Raw genomic sequence first — 22,636 nt, 5'->3', positions numbered from 1 at the left:
ATTTAATTGATATTAATCAATTCGATTTCAATGTTTCATTTTGGAAAAACAGACATTTTAAATAATTGAGCATGTCACAAAACAGTTGAAATCGCATAGATGCTATATAGAATGTTCCTCAGGAATCTATATAGAATGTTCCTTCACATAGCAATCAACACGATTGGTTAACTGGGATTATAAAGCATAGGAAATAGTTTGAAATAAAAACGTAATGCAAGAGAAAACAAGCATTTAGAGCTGAAGAAATCAATGTTCTTCTTGACGAGGCATCGGAACCGATCCCTCAGAGACAATAGCCTACCAGTAGAGGAGGATATATTTGCAGACTGTAGTGATGTGCAGTTCGCAAACGATTTGTACGTTTTGATTTAATTTTTTTAGTGACTCGGGACTCACAAGTCCTTTTTCTAGAGACTTGTTCAATTGTATCGTTCATTCGAACGTTTGACAGCGGATTTCTTCAACATGATCACTTCCATCATACCTGGTCCTCCAGCTCAGTTCACCGATCAATGTCTATGTACATTCACAGAGATGAAGAGATCAACGCAGGAATATGGAGGTACAGTGGGGCAAAAAAGCATTTAGTCAGGCACCAATTGAGCAAGTTCTTAAAAAGATGAGGCCTGTAATTTTCATCACAGGTACCCTTCAACTTTAAGAGATGTTAGAAATCTGCCGTTTCGTATAGTGGTTGTAATAATTAGCATACCCGTTTGTCAAGGGAGAGAGAAAGTATATTATTTATTGCAGCATTAGAAAGTCTTGTTCATGAGGTTACGGACCTGGTCTTCCTTACACAACCTCAATCTCATCTCAGTCAATCTCTTCTCACTGTAATGTTGGTTACCAGCTAGCCTATACATTAAGGGCGTTTCTAACTTTTTAGAAGTCAACCCCCATGCCATATGGCCATCGTAAACATTCCTGTCATTAGAGCGCTACCTACTGAGAGATAATCTAAACAGAGAGGTTTCTGTTGTTCTCATTATCTAGGCACATTCACTTCCAATGAAACGTACATTCATATTGTAATTGTTAATGCTCAGATTCTGCAGAGACAAAATTAGTGAGAAAAATCCAGAAGATCACATTGTAGGATTTTTTATGAATTTATTGTTAAATACCTCAGTAAAATAAGTAAGTATTTGGTCACCTACAAACAAGCAAGATTTCTGGCTCTCACAGAACTGTTTGAACTTGTTATCAGTATAAAAGACACCTGTCCACAACCTCAAACAGTCACACAACCACAAATTCCACTATGGCTAAGACCAAAGAGCTGTCAAAAGACACCAGAAACAATATTGTAGACCTGCACCAGGCTGGGAAGACTGAATCTGCAATAGGTAAGCAGCTTGGTGTGAGGAAATCAATAGTGGGAGCAATTATAAGAAAAAGGAAGACATACAAGACCACTGAACCTCCCTCCATCCGGGGCTCCACGCAAGATCTCACCCCAAAATGATCACAAGAACGGTGAGCAAAAATCCCAGAACCACACGGGGGGACCTAGTGAATGACCTGCAGAGAGCTGGGACCAAAGTAACAAAGGCTACCATCAGTAACACACTACGCCGCCAGAGACTCAAATCCCGCAGTGCCAGACGTGTCCCCCTGCTTAAGTCAGTACATGTCCAAGCCCGTCTGAGGTTTGCTATAGAGCATTTGGATGGTCCAGAAGAGGACTGGGAGAATGTCATATGGTCAGATGAAACCAAAATAGAACATTTTGGTAAAAACTCAACTTGTTGTGTTTGGAGGAAATCCAAAGAACACCATACCTACTGTGAAGCATGGGGGTGGAAACATCATGCTTTGGGGCTGTTTTTCTGCAAAGGGACCAGGACGACTGATCCATGTAAAGGAAAGAATGAATGGGGCCATGTATCGTGAGATTTTGAGTGAAAACCTCCATCCATCAGCAAGGGCATTGAAGATGAAACAAGGCTGGGTCTTTCAGCATGACAATGATCACAAACACACCCCCCGGGCAACGAAGGAGTGGCATTTCAAGGTCCTGGAGTTGCCTAGCCAGTCACCAGATCTCAACCTCATAGAAAATCTTTGGAGGGAGTTGAAAGTCTGTGTTGCCCAGCGACAGCCCCAAAACATCACTGCTCTAGAGGAGATCTGCATGGAGGAATGGGCCAAAATAGCCGCAACAGTGTGTGAAAACCTTGTGAAGACTTACCGAAAACATTTGACCTCTGTCATTGCCAACAAAGGGTATATAACAAAGTATTGAGATGAACTTTTGTTATTGACCAAATACTTATTTTCCACCATAATTTACCAAAAAAATCATAAAAAATCCTACAATGTGATTTTCAGGATTTGTTCTCTCTCATTTTGTCTCTCATAGTTGAAGTGTACCTATGATTAAAATTACAGGCCTCTCATCTTTTTTAATGGGAGAACTTGCACAATTGGTGGCTGACTAAATACTTTTTTGCCCCACTGTACGTGTTTTTTTGTTGAGCAAAACAATTTTATTTTTAATAAAAAATAATTGTTCCAAAAGTAAAAATGAGGCTTCGAAGTAAAAAAATTAATCGCAATAAAATATGTAGTAGTAGAGGACAAAAAAATGCAAGTACCCTATGTACGTCTACTTAGTGGGTGATGAAGTACCTACTGTTTAGTAAACTAGTATGCCAGTACATGGACGAATTGGAAAGTATTACCTCGTCATGAAATTGCGTCTCAAAATATAATTTTGTCTTGCATTTCTAGTTCAAAATATTTATGCGTTACATTTTGCACTATATAACAGAATATTCGATTGCATTTTTTTTTTACTCAGAACCACTGTTTTTGATTGAAAATAGTTTTGCTCTAGACAAAAAGACCCAAATGTACCTTCATACAGGAACATCATGAAATCATGTTTATAAGTGATAATTGAACGCAGACTATAATAATTAATATAGTTTGTTGATTACTGATGTCAAGAAAAAAAGACAAAATATAGTTGCAAGCAACAATGGGACAGGGTTCTCCTATAGGGTTAGATGGCCCCGTCCATCGTCCCTTTGATGCGGTGAAGTTGTCCTGTCCCCTTAGCAGAAAAACATCCCCAAAGCATAATGTTTCCACCTCCATGTTTGACGGTGGGGATGGTGTTCTTGGGATCATAGTCAGCATTCCTCATCCTACAAACACGGTGAGTTGAGTTGATGCCAAAGAGATCGATTTTGGTCTCATCTGACCACAACACTTTCACCCATTTCTCCTCTGAATCATTCAGATGTTCATTGGCAAGCTTCAGACAGGCCTGTACATGTGCTTTCTTGAGCAGGGGGACCTTGCGGGCGCTGCAGGATTTCAGTCATTCACAGCGTAAGGTGTTACCAATTGTTAGAGTAAGCATAAAGGGTTATCTTCAGGGTGAAATTGGCATAATTGTGGAAAAAATGCAATAAGATGTGGCCTGTGGCGCCCCTTGTGGAAGAAACGGGTCGGCTGTGTGTGTGAATATTATCCCTGGTCTGTATTGTCATTGTGCCATAATGTAATGCACACATGAAGTGTTGCGTCCATATGTTTTACACTGGTCAGCCATTTTGTCCACCATCTTGTAATATATATCTTATTCCTTACAACCCTATAGGGAGGCACAAATGTGACACCTGTACACCAACAGTCAGGTCAACCAGATTACCGGTTGATTTTAACGTAATTTTTATAGTTGTCATTAGAGTTAAGGGCTAACTTTGTGAAGTCATAGTTCAGTCGACATTTAACATAAAAACTAGATTCATTATTAGCATGGCCTAACGTCTGGAAATGTAAAGGTTAGTAAATCTGATGTACAGTTAGGGAGAAGAGTTTAAGGCATTTATTAGAATTAGCTTGTGTTGAAAATTTCTGGCAGCTGCTGTTTTGCTGTCCTTTTAGAAATTAGCAAACAAATGCATATGTTATATGGGGTAGTGTCAGGAGGCACAATGAATATGAAGTGTACAGGTTATTGTTCCATAAAGCAATGCAGACATGAATTTTGTGCATACATACAGCTCTGGAAAAAGTCCACTGCACCTTTTTCTTTCCTTTCTAAAATGTTTTAAAGGAAAGTTTTCAGAAGCGTTACATTTGCAGTGGTCTCTTAATCTCAACCCTCCTGTTCCTCACTCAAAACCTTCCTTTTCGACTTTTTTGGAAAGGTGCTGTATACTTATTTTTTTCTGGAGCTGTATATTGTACAGAAATCAGCCATTTTATCCGCCATCTTGCATGATATCTCTTATTCCTGAAATCAAGGAGGAATGTATGAGAGACCTGTATGATAAATGGGATGTGAATCCAACTTACTTTGTAAAAGCTGAAATATTTAGTAGGTATTGGAAGAATTCAAGATGGTGGATTTTATGGGTTCTTAAGTCTTTTTTTTTCCCTCATGAGAAATGAGGCCTGTGCAGTTCCAAGGGAAAACATTTATAAATAAAATAACAGTAATAATAACTAGAGAAGTACATTTCCTAAAGAAAATGTGATGTGCCTGCTAGCTGTTTAAAAAGTATTTATGGTTTGAAATAGTGTTTACATAACAAAATGTTTGGAGTCTTTTTTAAGGTTCAAGAGATACTGTTGGTGAGGATATTTAGCATAACATACATGACATAGTTAAAGCTCATAAAAGTATTACCAATGACAGCTTTCTTGTCTGTAGCTCAAACAGTTCAAAATATACAGCCTAGTAGTTAATTAACACTAATTATGCTAATTCGCATACTTAAATTCAATAACCGTTTCATAATTTGCAGTGGGGATATCTAAACTGGTGCAACAAAGTTGGTTTCATGTGTTAAACAAAGTAGATTTTGTGTCTGTAGCACAAATGGTTCAAAAGATACAGCATAATATCAAATTTAAGCTAATTATGCTAATTGACATACGTAAAATGTATTATGTCATTCGATGAACAGGGGATACGTAAACTGGTGCAACAAAGTTGGTTTAATGTCTGTAGCTTGAACGATTTCAAAGATACAGTATAACAGTTAATTAACGCTAATTATGCTAAATAGCATATGTAATATCAAATGTTTCATAATTTGAAGTCGGGATAGCTAAACTGGTGAAGGAAAGTGGGCTTCATGTCTGTAGCTCGAACAGCCTAATAGTGAATTAATGCTATTCATGCTAATTAGCGTACGTAAAATCAGAAAACATTTCCTAATTTGAAGGAAGGACAACCTAAACTGGTAAAACAAAGGTTGTTTCATGTCTGTTACTTGAACGGTTCAAAAGATACAGCGTAATAGTAAATTCACCCTAATTACGCTAATTAGCATATGTAAAATCAATTACCGTTTCCTAATTTGCAGTGGATAGCTTAAACATGTGAATCAAAGTTGGTTTCGTTTCTGTAGCTCAAAAAGTTCAAAAGATTGTCTAATAGTTCATTAACGCTAATTACGCTAATTAGCGTAATCAATAAACATGTCATTATATGAAATGGGAAAGGTCTAAACTTTTGAATGAGAATCAGTTTCGTGTGTCTGTAGCTTGAACGGTTCGAAAGATACAGATAAATGGCTAATTAATGCTAGTTACGCTAATCAGCATAGGTTAAGACACAGCCTAAAAGCTTGTCAACACTAATTACGTTAATTATGCTAATTAGCATCTGTAAAATGTATAAACGTTTCATCATATGAAGTGGGCATAGGCTAAACGTGTGAAACAAAATTGGTTTTGTGTATGTAGCACAAACTGTTCCAAGAGTCATTCTTAATTATATCCTAACAATGTAAATTAGCAATTATACAGTCAATTGTTTATAAACGTGTAATAAAAATCTTATTTAGGATAGCCTCAAACCTTTAAAGTTGTTATCAAAGGTTGATTGGCCCTAAAGCATGAACATTTTGAATTGAAACCTCTGTATTACTTTGGCTCTCACTGAAATTTCTGTTAATTTATGCAATATTTGAATGTTTTTTAATTACTAAAGTAAACATAGTCTCAAAGATCTTAATACAAGAAATTCAAGTTGGGCCAGACTGAAGATCTTGTTATTGGTTTGAACTTGATAGCTTAAAAATTGTAGGAGATGCGTCTAGACTTTTTGACTTTTTTACCATTCAAGTCTATGGACACTTTTTCCCATTGAAATCCTTTGGTGGCTCATTTAAATATTGATATAGTTTAAAAAGTATAATGGCTATCAAAAAGATCTGCTCTGTTTTGGAGTTGGTTTTGTGTTCATAGCCTTTATCGTTTAGGCTGTAGAGCTGAAGGAATAATAAGTAGTATGGGAGAAACCTATAGTTGTGTTTTGCCTTTGGCAAGCACACCTAATAATAATACTGACAATAAGAATAGGGTTTCTCCTACCGGAGAACCCCTAACAAGCATGGAGTCGCTGCCTTGTGAACGACTCGGTCAGTTTTATTGCTCAATTGAATGGTTGTTTCATTACTTTGAACATCTGCCAGCGGAGTCCTACCCTGACCGCTGGATTCCAGCTGAGCAGCCTACTCCCCATCCAACAGCTGTTAGTTTGATGTTCTCAAAGAAAAAGTTGATCAATAAAGTTGCATTGTAAATAAGTTTGTAACAGATAATTGGAAGTATGGCCTACAGTAATTAATGTAGTGTTAGATTTTTGATTGTAATGATGAACAGCTGTAATCATAGAGTAAAACTAGCATTTGCTTAATAGAAAATACTGTAGGCATTACTGACGCAAATGAACGAAATGACTTGATAGATTCAAACTCTGGAATGGACATAGTCATTTTTTCCAACCATCCATTATTAAGCTGTGTCCCCAACTGTAATTAGCATTCTTAGCATCGTCCAAATTAATGAATGGAAACTGTGCGTCCCACTACAGCAAAGCTGCATTGCAAGCAGAAAACGACTCCAAAACACTTCAAACTACATTTAATCTGTCCCAGTAGCATATATTTTTTTAAACTGTACAGTGACCAAACAACCGGCGGAATCTGGTCAATCCAAACAGCATTAGCAAACTATTTTGCCACCATTTTCGCTATTCACACAGCTTGTGTGCTTCGGTGATGACATCATTGGGGTGGGAGTGAACTTTAACCGCCAGAAGCAAAGCGAGGTGAGAGTTTCTCTAGCTGGCCCATTATCGTGAATATCGCTGATGGACTTCAGTTTTATTTCTATCATTGTGGAAAATGCCGCGATCGTGTTTTGTTTGCAAAATGATACGAGGGACCTGGGAGAGGAGACATGGTGTTTCACTCATTGACATATCTTAATCCAAGACTTAAGACTTAATTCTACCATTGACATACGATTTAGTTTGATATACAGGTATATTGACTGCTGTAAAAGCTACTTAAAGGTGCCTTATGCAGTATTTAACATTTAAAATATCCGATAACTGTTACATCCCATCAGTTAACGTTAGAAAACAGTCTCTGGCAGAGTGTCAGGACTGACACTATCCCCAGTGCCATGGTTGCACATAAAACGTAGAAGGCTGGGATGTTTGTAGGCATGTAATTCCTTGAAGGTGTGTGTGGCGAAGGCCATCTTCTATGTGACTGTTGTGATCTTTCATTTCATTAGCCAAGCTGCTTTGTTGACCTTTGGAATGCTGTTGCCTGGGTAAATGCCAACATGGGCCTCTTCTGAGACCAGATACAAGTCCTCACCTCTGAATGATGAGGAAATGGAGGGTGCTGTGTAGATGCACAAATAGGCCTCAACTCTTGAGGCAAAACTAAAAACTCTCTCCCCTTTCACGTTTCTGTTTAATCATTTTGAAGACCCTGTAACATTCATGGATGAAATTGCTAAAAGAGGACTTAGTTTTGAGCTTCACTGTTAATTATTTTTGTTGAAGAGGATACCTATTAGCGGTCTTTAAGCAATCAGCTAATGCTGGTTTCCACACAACAAAAATTCCATGATCCAGAAAACACTATAGTTTGATGAGACAAAGAGACAAGAAACATCAGTTGTTTAGCAAGAGTAAACAAGAAAGTGTTTTGGTAGTGTTCACCTGGGTATACAACTTGATAGGATAAAATCTAAGTCTACAGAATCTGGGCAAATCTGAGTAGACAGTACATGGAGAAACATTTTAGTTTAGTCAGTGTTCGAATATAAAGTTTTTAATATTTGATGGAGTGATTAAATGTTTAATTGTCTAACTGGCAAATCATTTAACTGTGTATTTCTTTTCGATTATGCCATTAACTTTAAGCTTTTGGACTACATTAATTGACTTTCAATAATGTATGTTGTGCTCTTTGGACCTGTTCTACTAGTAATTTATGCTATTGAATCAACGTTTAGGATAAGGGTTAAATTAGACATTAGATAAGCAATCCCAACCATGTTTTAAGTCCATAACCACGTCATTACTCTAGAATTATAAAATGTACTTCTTTCAGGCCCCCCCAGATAAATTAATATGTCTGTAAATAGATGTTGACCTGACCTCTACATGTTGCAAAGAGAAACTTGCTACCTTTCTGCAACAGATTATAGAAAATTCAACACTTCTAGTAACGAATTTCAACTTTGAAAAACATTGCTGTTAAATTTTACAGTGCAAGTCAAAGGAACGAGAAAATATCACACTGATTTGCATGAAAACTGATCAGATCAACACACCAGAACCCACAGGTCTCGGCAAAGGACCTTCAGTTTAGCTGACACTGAAGTAGTTGTCCACCGCACAATGTACCATACACAGCATGTTCATATTAGTGTAATATGCTGAACCTATCGAAAATGCATGAATGGTAATCCTGCATAAACTTGTGCAAAATGGTGTCCTGTTTCACCTTGTAACAGGTAGAGCTCAGATCAACTATATTGTAATTTCAATCAGCAGCATTCTCAAACATCAACCTCCTAATGATGGCCCTCTATCACATATAACCAAGCAACGGATACTCAAATAAAAAATTACCATGGCAGGCATAGTGAGTATGACTGTGCATGTATGTATATGCAGGTGTATTAAAACTGCACACTGCAGCTTTCGAAACCACCAGTGTCTTATTCATGACCATAACAAAAACATTTAAAACTATTTGTAGAGGCACTTCAGTCTTGAAATTAATATACAATTGTGCTCATAAGTTTGCATACCCTGGCAGAAATAGTTTGGCATTGATTTTGAAAATATGAGTGTTCATGCAAAGAAACTGTCTATTTAAGGATAGTGATCATATGAAGCCATTTATCACATAGTTGTTTGGCTCCTTTTTAAATCATAATCATAACAGAAATCATCCAAATGGCCCTGATCAAATGTTTACATGCCCTTGAATGTTTGGCCATGTTACAAACACACAAGGTGACACACACAGGTGAAAATGGCAATTACAGGTGAATTTCCCACACCTGTGGCTTTTTAAATTGCAATTAGTGTCTGTATGAATAGTCAATGAGTTTGTTAACTCTCACATGGATGCACTGAGCAGACTAGAAACTGAGCCATGAGGAGCAGAAAATAACTGCTAAAAGACAAGGTAATGGAACTTTATAAAGATGGAAAAGGATATAATAAGATATCCAAAGCCTTGCAAATGCCAGTCAGTACTGTTCGGTCACTTATCTCGATACCAGGGCAATGTCAGGTAGAACAGGAATGATTTCAGCCAATACTGCCAGAAGAATTGCTTGGGATACAAAGACAAACCCACAGATAACCTCAGGAGAAATACAGGCTGGTCTGGAAGAAAACAGTGTGGTTGTTTCAAGGAGCACAATACGACTATACTTGAACAAAAAGTAGCTGCGTGGTCGAGTTGCCAGATAGAAGCCTTTACTGCGCCAATGCCACAAAAAAGCCCAGTTACAATATGCCTAACAACACCTTGACACGCCTTACAGCTTCTGGCACACTGTAATTTGGAGTGACAAGACCAAAATAGAGCTTTATGGTCACAACCATAAGCGCTGTGTTTGGAGAGGGGTCAACAAGGCCTATAGTGAACAGAATATCATCCTGACTGTGAAGCAAGGTGGTGGCTCACTGATGTTTTGGGGGTGTGTGAGCTCTTAAGGCACAGGGAATCTTGAAAATGATGTGATGGCAAGATGAATGTAGCATGTTATCAGAAAATACTGGCAGACAAATAATTATTTGGCACGAAATCGGCGCATGGGACGCTCTTGGACTTTCCAGCATGACAATGACTAAGCACAAGGCCAAGTTGACCCTTAAGTGGGTTTACAGCAGAAAAAGATGAAGATTCTGGAATGGCCATCAGAGCCTCCTGACCTTAATATCATCAAGCCAATCTAGGGAGATCTCAAACGTGTGGTTTGTTATGTAAATTTTGAACCAAGGTGCATTTGAGAAATGTCTGTCTTTCTATTGGCTGATATGTAAATCTGTACTTTGATTGGGACACACATGTCTGTATAATATCAGAGGATTATTAGGTATTTCTGCCTAGAAGAAGGATGTATTCTTTGTCGTCATATACATGTATGAATGAGTTACTAGTTAAAGATACCGAGAGGGGTCTGGTGTTTGAATAGGAGACATCCTTGACCGGCATGTGTGGATTAGAGGGGTACTCGTAAATCTGTATAACCGTGCACGGCCAGAGATAGCTCTGGAATTCTAGTATCGTCCAGAAGAGGCTTATCCTTTGACGGGCTGAGAAAGAGTGCCTGACTGGAGCTGGGACTCGTGCCTGATCAGTACAGGTATACCCAGGCTTAAATTTCGAACTCGGGAGTTAAGGGCACTTTAGTTTGCGTTTTGGGCGCATTTATATGGGGGTTAGGGCTCCTTTTTGCATTAGGACGCAAGTACGTGTGTTAGGGCACATTTGAATTCTGCAGACAAGGCTAGGGCCTTGAACATCTCACTTACGGGCCGAGGGGTCTATCGACGATGTTAAGGGCACGTTGATTGAGATGAAAGCGTTAGGGCGCTGGTATATTTGTTGGGGCACATTGGGTTTGAATGGTTATGAGATTTGTTAATAAAATAGTGTTTGTTTCGCCGCGTTTGTTTTTTGCTGCGTTTGATGTTGTGTAAGCTTTGTGGTAAGTTTTTGGCAACGGTGTTTATGTTTATGGTACATGTACATGTGAACGGATGTTTCTTGGAGTGTTATTAGGTTTTCAGACGACTGGCGTTTTCGTTCGGTGACGGATGTGTGGCCTGCTGGGCTGATTGGAGCTAGATGGACGTGGTAACGTATGGGAGTTGCAGGTGGCATGATGTGAAGTTGTTTGGAAGGCGTAGGCTACGTGTAGACGGTGTAGAGTGATGGAAGCTTTGGGAAAGTTTGTGTGGAGTATATTGATCTGTGTTGTAGTTTTTTTTTGCTCAGGTTCGATGGCTCGTTCTCCTCTGATCGCCCGTCAACCCACCCCGCGGAGTTCAGCTGGACCGATACATGGTCCCATCCTGCTCGGGACTCAGCATTGTTGGAGTCGTACAGTCGACATAGCCAATCTATATGGACCCTTTTCGTTGTTTGAGTCAAGAAAAGTTCCATAAGTGGGGTGTTGTACACACCAGGTGTACACATCCGTAATCTCCGGTGTTTGCGGCTGAGACCAAAGAAGACTACAGACCCGGGGTTGAGGAAGAGACTTTGCTAACTGCTACTTTTAAATTTATGAAGCTACCGCTAGACATTCGACTGGAAATTGGATTTGGGAAGATGCCTGTGCGAATCAAGACAACGACTGTACAGATGTATTGTTCCCGCAAGAATAGAGAACAGTTTCGGCTTCTCTTTGGCCTCGCCATGAGCGATCCAACGGGAACACGCAGGAACGCTGAACCGCCTGAGGGAGGTGTGCGGACGGTCAGACAGGAGACGGACGGAGGGTGCATCAACCGGTGAGATTGTTCCTTTATACAGTTTTAATTTGCTTGAGTAAACAATGTGGTTGGTTATTGTCAGATTTGTTGGTTTTGTGGAAGTTGATAGATGGATTTGAGAAAGTATGGTAACTAGAAGTTATTTTTGAGGTGTTTTGGTTAATAGCGAATGTAATTAGAAACATGTCGTTTCTGTTTTGTCCTGACACCCATTCCTGTGCAGCTAACCTTTTTGCGTTGCTATTAGTGCTGAATTATAAGCAGTTGGATTGCTTGAAAATTTGCAATTTAGGTCGGACTTAAATATGCATTTGAGATTGGATCTCATACTTTCAGGGCCTGTAGAAGGGAGTAGGGATTGCTCCAGTAAATTGCCACTATTGTTGGTCAGCATATGGTTTGGATCAGTGGTTATGCTACAGAAGTTGTGCATGCGCGCACCACTTCTGTGTGTGGTTGTGGCCCGAGTCACGGGCATTTGTCATTATCTGTTTGTGGTCATCATCTAGTAAATGCATTTGTCCATTTTTGTAATCCCTGTGCACGGGGATTCCGATTGGCTGCATTGTGTGTTCCTTGGTGGGATAATGTGTATGTGTTCAAGGTTGGTGTTAACTTGGAAGTTTTGAAATCGCAAGGTTTTGCGTTGTTTGGGGTGCGTTTGGGTGAACGCTTACACTGCGTTGTTAATATGGTTATTATGCGAGGCCTACTCTTTCGGCTTTTGCCTTTGTGCTGAAATTGCCAAATTGAATTTGCCTTCTAGTGTTGTGCTGATGGCTGGCACACGTGGGAGTGTTAGCCTGATAACTTCGGTTTGAATATGGAAATAATGTCCTAAATGTAATTAGAGAGATAGATTGGAAATTGGTATAATGATGCTTCTCTGATTTGGTAAACTATGGTCTCGTGGTTTCGTAATGAGGGGTTAAAATATTGTTTTCTCTCTCCTTGTATGGAGTGGGATGCAGACCATAGCGAAAGTTTTAATTTTAAGATAACTTGCTGTTTCCAATGAAGACTGGATTCAGCAAATATAGTCATAGCCTGCAAAAGAGGGTAAAATGACTACGGCTTGTTTATTCCCCAAATAACCAAAGCCTGTTTATTCCCAGAATAAATAACCCATAGGATTAGATGTTCTATTTTAAACGTTCAAATGGATTTGGTTCATTATTTACTTTCGCTTAGTTTGTATTTACCAACGTTAACTGGGATACTACTTGTGTTTTTAAAACCTACGCCTGATGCTCGTTGCTGGCGTTTAAATTCTATCCTGGGGTTCGCTCACTGATTGTTCCTTGATTTTAGTGAAGTCATACGTCTGTTTTCTGTTGACTTGTGTAGATATTGATAAGCAGATGTATTTTTTATTTTTAATGAAATGCGATACTATAGGATGGGTTGGACACCACATCTGAATCTTCAGTTAACAAACGATGTAGGCTAAATTGATAGGATAGTCTGGGGACCATAAACGAACATTTGGCCTTTTTAATGGCCTACCATAAATGGGTGGAGCTCAGAGTAGCAACCTTTCCCATTACATCAGGGGTGTCAAACCGGTTCCACGGAGGGCCGAGTGTCTGCAGGTCTTTGGGTTTTCCTTTAAATTGGTTCCCAGGTCAGACCTGAACAACCAGGTGGGGGTAGAAATTAACCAATTAGTGAACTCATCAATCAATCAGGTACAAGGTGAGAGCGAAAACCTGCAGACACTCGGCCCTCCGTGGAACCGGTTTGACACCTGTGCATTACATCTAGGTAGCATATTACTAAGGGTTAAATTCGAGTGTTCACCCTGTTCTCACACGTGGTAATTTTACCAACACAAGCATGTTCAGTTTTGTGATGATAAAACATTTAGTGAAAGCTGAATAAGTTTTTCTTTTGGTTGCTTTAATGTTTACATTTATGATTTCGAATCAAATTGTAGTAAGGGTGGAGACCTTAAGTCATCCAACATAATTAATTGCTAGTACAAATTTGATGTCTTTGCATGAGATATCCATGGAAGTAGCGATTTTGGCAGTCCGCCACTATTTTGAGTAACATAGACATACATCTAAAGTTGAGTATATTCCCTAGACTTTAGGAGGTAAATTGAGTCATGATGTTTGTTGGTCTCAACTTAGTTTGGCCGTTGCCTGTGGAAATGCTAATTTTGATATGCTAATTTGGGAGATGTTTCAATATGCTTCCCTCACACGAGCGACCCGTGTGGTGTAATCATTTTTTTATTTTCGCATTTGTTTTTCTTGGATTTTCAGTTTGCGACTTTTTATTGAATGCATGTTAGAATTTTCTTTTCATTTTTGGTCATGTAATGGTTCTGCTTTCAAGCTTGGAGTAATTTTTCGTTGACTCTGTCGTGAAAGCAGGGGGGATTGTATGAAATGATTATCTATGATGATAAAGAGTTGAACTTAGAGTTCAAAGTGAATTAAATAGGTATTTAGAGAGTTACATGAAGAATTTTAGTTTTTCTGTTTCCAAAAGTTATTGCAGAAAATCGGCATCTGTTAAAATCAACATCCCTTTACAGTGTTTGTCTAATTAGGTTTTTGAGAAGTTTGTTTTATACAAAATCTAACATGGTTATGGTTGAGTGGAATACATCTTACCATTTTGAAATGGTTTAGCTAAGAAATAACTAATTTGATGGGAGTGTTACTGTTCAGTTAGTTTGATATTTGATTAAGAAGTAATCATTTTGATCTCATGCATTATGGAATAAGTGGGTAAAAAACATGCAGGGAGCACATTTTGTTATTCCTTACATGTTTACAAAATTTTGCCATGTTTTAATTGATACTGAGGAAGTAATTCTGCATCGGGTAATGTTTTTAGAAAACCTAGTTGAGAGGTCTTACATAGTCTAAATTGTATATAGAGGTACAGACCCCCTGGAGCGCTCAACTCACTGACGAAAAAACCAGTGAGTTGGGGGGAGCTGTTTGAGATAGGTTTTTTAACTTGTTTTAACTCTTTTAGAAGAGAAACAGACTTATTGGTGACATTATCAAAATTGGGTATTCTAATATAATTTCTGTCATAGTAGACAATCATTGGAATGTTGATGGTTAACAGATGTTTCTGTGCGGTGAATAATGAGACAACATTTTTTGTTTACTATTGTCTGGCCTCAAGATAACACTACTCTGTCCTATGAGATTGGAATTATCCTTAGGTTAGTAGACCACCCCCCACTCCAGGGAGAGCTCTGGAGAGATGGGGGGGTCATGATTTATGACAGGATTACAGAAGTGTCTTTTAGGTGCTAGGATTATAGGAGACATTCACACTGAGTTTCATCTTGTAGAGAAATTTGGCTAAATAACAGATATGTAAGCGGACCTTCAAGATGGTGTGAAATGTTTTGATTTGCAATAAGGTATTTGATCCTTTATGTGAAACAATGGTGAATTTGATTGTAGTTCTGATACAACACAATCAGATGTAATTTATATAGCAACTGTGATCTGGTTAAATGAACTGAGAATTGTCCATGAACTACTCTTTGAGAATGGTACTTCAATGTAAGCAAACTATCTTAACTGATGAGTTATTGGAACAGTAATGGGGAATTGTGTTCTTCTGTTCTTTGTGTTGGTTGTTAAACCAACTATAGAAAATAGTGGAATTGTTATTTTGCTACACTAACAGAACAGAAGCACCAGAGATGTTAATGTTTTAATGATACTGTTACTGATTACAACTGTTCTAATCTATTTGGACAAAAGAAGTAGAGAGATATTGGAAATATAGGGTTTAGTATTTGATAGTGTTTGATTCTAATGTATCAGCGAGATGCAACAAGCTAACGTAATGGACATATGTGATGGTGTACTGTGCAGTTGCAATTAATCTTCTCAAGGATAATTCACACTTCAGATACAGGACTCTTGAAAGCGATTCAGCAATAGAGGACTTGTTGGAGCCCAGAGAGAGACTGAGCTTGGCTTACAAGGACAACTGTGAGGTGGCTGAGGTGAGATGGATCTCACAGACACACAGACAGACTGTCCTACAGCTGAGATAGGAGTCTACTCTGGGGCGCTGCACGTCTAGGTGCCGCACGTCTACATGATGCTGGTTTCCTGTGAGCTGGACTGATTCGAGTCCTGATGATTCTGCAATGTGATGGAGAATGTAACCTCCGGTCGAGAGGATGGAGACACTGCTGAGAGAGGAACCTGGGGTCGACGACACACGCAACAGGAGTGTGAAAGCTGTCTACCAACTCCCATTGAAGGCCTGCTGTACGACATCAATGCCTGGAGACTGGGTAGTCATCAAGGACTGCAAGAGAAAGCACTGGAGCAAGCCACGCTGGTTGGGTCCATACCAAGTTCAACTGGTCACTCAGTCTGCGGTCAAAGTTGCTGAACACCACACACTGTAAGAAGGCTCCATGATTAGAAGATACGACGAAAGAATAGGTAAATTGAAGTTACCTAAGGGTGGCGTGGGTTGTGGTGCTAGTAACCAACAACTCCAACACAGCCTGCGACCATGGAGCCAGAGAGACAAGGACCATGGAACTCCTTCAGGAGGTCCGGAGGAATGAGATGCACCATCGGGTGCCTGCTGATTTTAAGTATTATCATCGTCATACCGATAGTGTGGATTTCCAAACCGCACTGTGATGATCATGGACAGATTGTAAATATGACACCTAATGATGCAAGGAAAGAGACATTTGTACACCATGAGAAGAGGCCCAAACCACAGATACAGACAGGGTCTGATTTTGAACAGACTTTGTTAATCTCTTGTGACATGATGAGCTGCCCCCCGGATGGGGATTGCTATGTGCTGACAAGCCCAGTATTGAAGGATAATGAGTGGTATTGGACTCACCTGAATACAGGAGGGAACTCTATGTTCCCCTCACACCATTTTTCCAACCATGTGAATAGGTGGAGATGTTATGATATGTTTATTGTACTGTTAACATTTCCAAACCACTAGGAGTAATCCAGGATTACTGATGTTTCGGTACCAATGGGGGTACCACCCCTTGCAGATCACCCGACTTCCCTAAAGGTAGACCCGCTATGATATGTCCCTTAACAGTTGCACGTACTACTGTAGCTCCTACTCCTGCACCACGTTGTTCTGAACCAGGTAGAGTAAGGAGAGCACTGTTAGAGCCAGACAACATAGCCCTTAGGATAAAGGTTGACTATGCAAAACACAAGAACATGACTAATTGTTGGATTTGCCAACACATACCAACATCTTCACGTTCTCCAATGTTAACCCCTATCCCATTTTCAGTAGCAGACTGGCAGGCATATGGTTGGGCGGATGTGGCAGCACAAATGATGCCGCCAGATAAGGACTGTTATTTCCGCTCTGACAGGGAGAGCGGAATGGCTGTCTATATGGTAATGGTCCAGGAGCAGAACATTTGTGAAGACTATGGAAGTACATCTAATTGGCATGAGTGGACTTTGTAACAGTGATAAATTGTAGGATGCATTCAGTAATGTGTTTACACTCTCACGTGTCGATGCTGCATATCCCATACTGTCAATGTCACCTGAAATAATTTCCTTTGACCTATGATTTTAACATAAAAGGTTTTGTTGTACTATGTCATTATACTGAATTATAACAATGTGTGATCTTGGAGTTTATACGAAGGTAATCGACTAGAAGAATGTAAATGAGGATCCAGACATTTCAGATTCGTTCCGTTCTATAATCATTAAGGGTAATGAAATTGACTGGGTCATGTTGTTAAAGAGTACTGTTTTGTTGCATTCTACATCCTAATGAGTGAACTGTTTAAGGTTTGATACCAAGGTTTGACATGGTATCAAAGAGGATGGAGTGTTATGGAAATTTTGAACCAAGGTGCATTTGAGAAATGTCTGTCTTTCTATTGGCTGATATGTAAATCTGTACTTTGATTGGGACACACATGTCTGTATAATATCAGAGGATTATTAGGTATTTCTGCCTAGAAGAAGGATGTATTCTTTGTCGTCATATACATGTATGAATGAGTTACTAGTTAAAGATACCGAGAGGGGTCTGGTGTATAACCCTTTAATGTCTCTGTTGACTATCCAGACATTGTGTCTCCTCAGGAGTTGAGAAGGATAAGGTGGGGGGACAGCCCGCCCTTTGGGTAAACTCTTGTGACAAGACCGATGGCAGCATCTTACCACACCCCTTTTTCTATGTAATAAATACGGATTGTTCATGTATGGAGTTAGAGACACCTCAGACGATTATGTGTGTGTAAGCGGTTGACGTGTCTCTCATAATAGTCTCTGTGCATAATAGTTAATAAAACGGTTATAATGTACAAAGATAATTTTGTCTCTGTGTCCCTTACTCCGAGGGTCGATACATTGGAATTTCCATCACAGGTTCATTCAAGACAACCAAAGACTTTGCACGACCTGGAGGCATTTTGCCAAGACGAATGGGTAGCTATACCACCTGACTCATAGACTGCTACAAAAGACTGCATGCTTTCATTGATGTTAAAGGGGTCAATACACAGTATTAAGAACTAAGGTTATGCAAGCTTTGGAACAGGGGGCAGTTCATTTTTTCCTTTATTGTCATGTTTTGCTTTATGATTGTGCCATTCTGTTATGACCTACAGTTGAATGTGAATCCCATAAGAGATAAAATATGTGTTTTCCCTGCTCACTCATGTTATCTTTACAAATGGTACATACATTACCAATTCTCCAAGGGTATGCAAACTTTTGAGCACATCTGTATTTCTGTTTTATGTTCTCAAACAATGTTCTCAAACAATGTACTTTTACATAATTGGTCGAAGCATAATCAGACTTGAGCACTTTTTCAGCATGTAGTCAAAGCAAAAACACTTTGGTTTCAATATATATGCTTGAACAGCTTAAACTTAGTCTTATCTTGACAATAGATAAAATGAAGTCACACGGACTCTGAGAAAAAGTTTGAACGTTAGAGAGAGAGAGACAGAGAGAGACAGAGAGAGACAGAGAGAGACAGAGAGATTTACTACTTTCACATGTACAAACCTAAATTAGGAATGCAACCAAAGCTCAGACCCAAAGTGCCTACAGGGCCATACGTGAAAAGCAATGAGCTCAACACCACTGAAGGCCACAACGAAGCGGAAAGACAACTTTTTAGGGATACAGATCCATTCTGTGACAACAACCATAATAGATAAGCATGGACACACTGACATTCGTCACCATCTATATCAATCAAAAATATGACTAATGCATGGACCAGCACCACAAAGCAGGATCATAAAATACGCTACGAAGTTGCTGCAAGGTCAGGTTCAGCTGGTGAGCATAGCAGTGAACAAACTGGGGATGTGGGTATGTCTCTTTCATTAGCGTCTGTACCCCTCCACTCATTAAAGCGGCACCATCATAAGTCTGAGTGATCAGCTTTTCTCACAGCTTCAGTGGTTACAGCACACCCTTGATTCTATTAGAAAGGCCGAGTCCAGTTTTATCTTTGACTTCCATCTCCTCCCTGTACACTTCATACATACAGTCTAACAGTTCGTTTTGTACAGTGCTAGATGTCCCTTTGAAGATGGGCTGAGCATCATAGTGTCTCTGAAGTCTTGAATCGCCCTCACACACAGTTTCAAATGAATCTGAATATTCCAGGATTCATGGAGTCCACTGACTCGTCATGCCCCCGCAGTGCGGTTTCACATTTTCCACACAGTTTAATACATGTTATGATCCGACTGAGAACGTACCTGCTTTCCTCCACCTGTTTGTTATGCTGTTCAATGGAGAACCTGTATGCACTGTCAACTTGGGCTGTGACACTTACCCTTCCAAGTAAGCCCAATTTCACAGCATTGTCCAGATGGCTCTCATGTTTTGCAATTCTCTCAGAATGATGTTAAAAATCTTTGTAACCGTCCTTAACAAAGTACCATCTCCACCAAATAGCAGACATGGAAAACAGAAGAGTGCATTCTTTTGTATTCTAACCGTTAGCTACTTTTCCTTCAAAAACCACTCCACGTTAAACCTGCGGTTACTTTTAACAGCAGTTTGAGTGATGACAATATCCCGTGAAGGGCACCAAGTCGTTTTACTTCAAGGTTCTCCTCCAATTTAAGGGTTTCAAACCGGTGCTCGAGTATGAAATCCTCTTTATTCATTTTCTCAAGTTATCTGGCGTTTGTGAAGCTAACAAGCTAGCTAAGACAATCTACCCTCCATGCTCTTCTTGCCGACTAATGTTGGCGCCAGACAGACAGCCAATCAGGTCTGAAGTACGAAATGAGGCTGTAGTGGGGCTACCGGCTGTCAGCCCCACTTGGCATCAAATTTGTGTGATCTACATTGATCACACTATCATTCTGAGCATGCATATTCAAATTTTCACACGTACAATGTACATTGCATTGTGAGAGAGGAGCTAGTCCAACATTCACGCTTAGGATATGGCCTACTACTGCAAACTCAAATCGTCAGCATGCAGTCTGAAATAGCAAGGCAGGGACCAATGAACATGAAATTAAATCCTAACACAAATTATATGCAATTTAGGAAGATGCTATATTCATAGGTTATAAATAATAGGAAGTAATCTTCGAGAAATAAAAATAAATGTTGTTGCAATTCTTTCTGTTGACAACAGGTGGGGCTGTGCCCCACCTGCCCCTAATGACCAGTCACCCCTGCCAATGTGGTCCATTAACACTGTGCTGTAATTTTTCTCATTGGTGCAGCCCTCCTACATAGGCAAACAATCAAAATATAATTCCAGAGCCGCTACTCATAGATAGGTAACTGAAACACATGTTTTTAATCATATATTTCTGAAGAGTAAAATCTAAACACATTTACCACAATTTCCTCAGAATTTGCATTTTGTAAAAACTAATTCAGAGCTAAACACGAAAATAAGAAAGGCTCTAAACCATTACAGATAATGCTTTGTCAAGAGATCACAAATTCAACCCATGTTTAAAATGACTATAATATGCCCTATAAACTCAGCAAATACAACTTGCATTATGGATATCAACAAGTTAAGGAAGGGTGTTGCTGCGACTCATGATCTGAGTATTTCTATAGTTCTATAGAAATACTGAGATCAATGTGTTACTGCCATAACCATGATTTCCAAACAATACATTTAAGTAGCCATTTATGAAATAAACATTAAACTAGTAGATTGCTTTTTTTTTGGAAATATTTAAATTGGCTTACAGCTCATTCTCTAGAACTAAATGTTGACTATAGCCTACTTACAGTCTCCCCTTATGGGTTTTATTTTCAAAGAGAGCTGCATAAAGCTCAATACACTTTTGAAATATGATCTCCGCTGTTTAATGTCAGAATGGACTTCATTGGTCTGATGATCATTTTTAATGAGTATTTATAATTTAAGTTTAGTTTAAAAAAAAAACGGATTTCGGATTTGATATATAAGATAAATTATTATTTAGGCCTGGCCTATCGTGCATAATTAAACATCAGTTCCCAATTTGCATAGTTTCGTCCAGCCCATAGGTCTCGGTGAACTGTGTGCATTGATTCTAAGAAATTATCAGTGGAATATTGTTGGAATAATTTACATGGGGGTGCGCTTAGTAGACTAGGCTACTTTGCTTTCCCAAGAAGAACGTAATTCTGACGTATTTGCAATGATGAATTGCTGTCTATACACATTTGACAGATTTCCCATAAAACTGTATGAATGTCACGTGTCATTGTAACACTGTAACAGCTATTTTAATTGATACCTGTGACAATGCGATAAACCAAAATATTAAATGAAGGTTATAAAAACGAAATTTTCATATTATCTTACCTTTTTTAACCGATTATGGATTAACGTTTGAAATACTTGGGCCACAACCAAGCCAATCCCGATTATCAGCAGATGAGCGCAGACAATTCCGACTCCATAAATAGCACAAGATCTTCGCGTCATGGTGCAGGCACCTCCAGGAAAACAATGTCCAACAGTTGAAATACCGCGTAGAAGCAGACGATGTATGCAGTTGAAATGTGGCTACAGAGCCTGCTTCACATTTAGCTTCAAGACGATTCACTCCACAATGCATGAAAAACTACTTTTAACAAACTTTTTAATGTACGTTTTCATCCGTTACTTTTCGTACGGGAAAATCTTCAGTTTTCTGATAAAGTCAAACTAAAACTTGATTACTGTAATCGCTACCGATTGAATAAATCCTAGCAGCCTAGTAACGGTAATCTCTTATTTATTCTTTTTAGTTTAATGCTTTGGAAAAACGGGACGCTATTTAATCGTATATTCCGTTAATAATGAACAAGGTTGCATGCAATCCGGGGTGGTAAAGGTGTAACCCAGTAGCTAAAACTCTTTGAGGCATGTCTGAGGGTATTTGTAGCGGGCTAGAAGGTCACACTTGTGACCTCCGTGCGCTAAACTAATTTTGATTGGTCACAACTCGAAGTCTGCTGGTCTCCTCATGTGTCAATATGGTTGGATCAAACTGTTTCCGCCTGAGAAAAGTATCAGGGCTATGTTCATTACTTCATATTGTAGCAAAAAGTTTTTCTGAGGCAACTGGATACATTAAAGATAGCCCCTCCGAATCCGTTCGGTTTCTAGTGAATACATTATGTATGGAGTTAGTTGTGTCTCAATATTCGTAAATACATCTAGAAAACCCGTGCGTATTATTCATCACAACTCACAAATAAAAGTAGTATTTGTAAATGTGAAAAAATATTTTTTAAATGAAAACATTCTGTAAATATGTAAACATGTTTCACAAATATATATCAAATGTGTGAATAAGTAAACACATATTTCACAAATAAAACACAGATCTGTAAAACA

At 39.0% G+C, this 22,636-nt stretch overlaps 1 protein-coding gene across 1 annotated transcript in view; it reads right to left on the bottom strand.

Annotated features, from left to right (window-relative positions):
- Positions 1-22,166, bottom strand: part of LOC105009609 (lysosome membrane protein 2) — an 80,268-nt gene extending 58,102 nt beyond the window's left edge. The window contains exon 1 of the mRNA XM_029125088.2: positions 21,617-22,166. Within this exon, the coding sequence (XP_028980921.1) occupies positions 21,617-21,739 (123 nt within the window). The 5' untranslated portion in view covers positions 21,740-22,166. The remainder of the gene's footprint in view (positions 1-21,616) is intronic.
- Between the last annotated feature and the right edge of the window lie 470 nt (positions 22,167-22,636).

This window comes from Esox lucius, chromosome 14 (genome assembly GCF_011004845.1).
Source record: "Esox lucius isolate fEsoLuc1 chromosome 14, fEsoLuc1.pri, whole genome shotgun sequence".
NCBI classification, from domain to species: domain Eukaryota; kingdom Metazoa; phylum Chordata; class Actinopteri; order Esociformes; family Esocidae; genus Esox; species Esox lucius.
The sequence above is the reverse complement of the archived record's forward strand: the minus strand, read 5'-3'. Positions and strand labels throughout refer to the sequence as shown.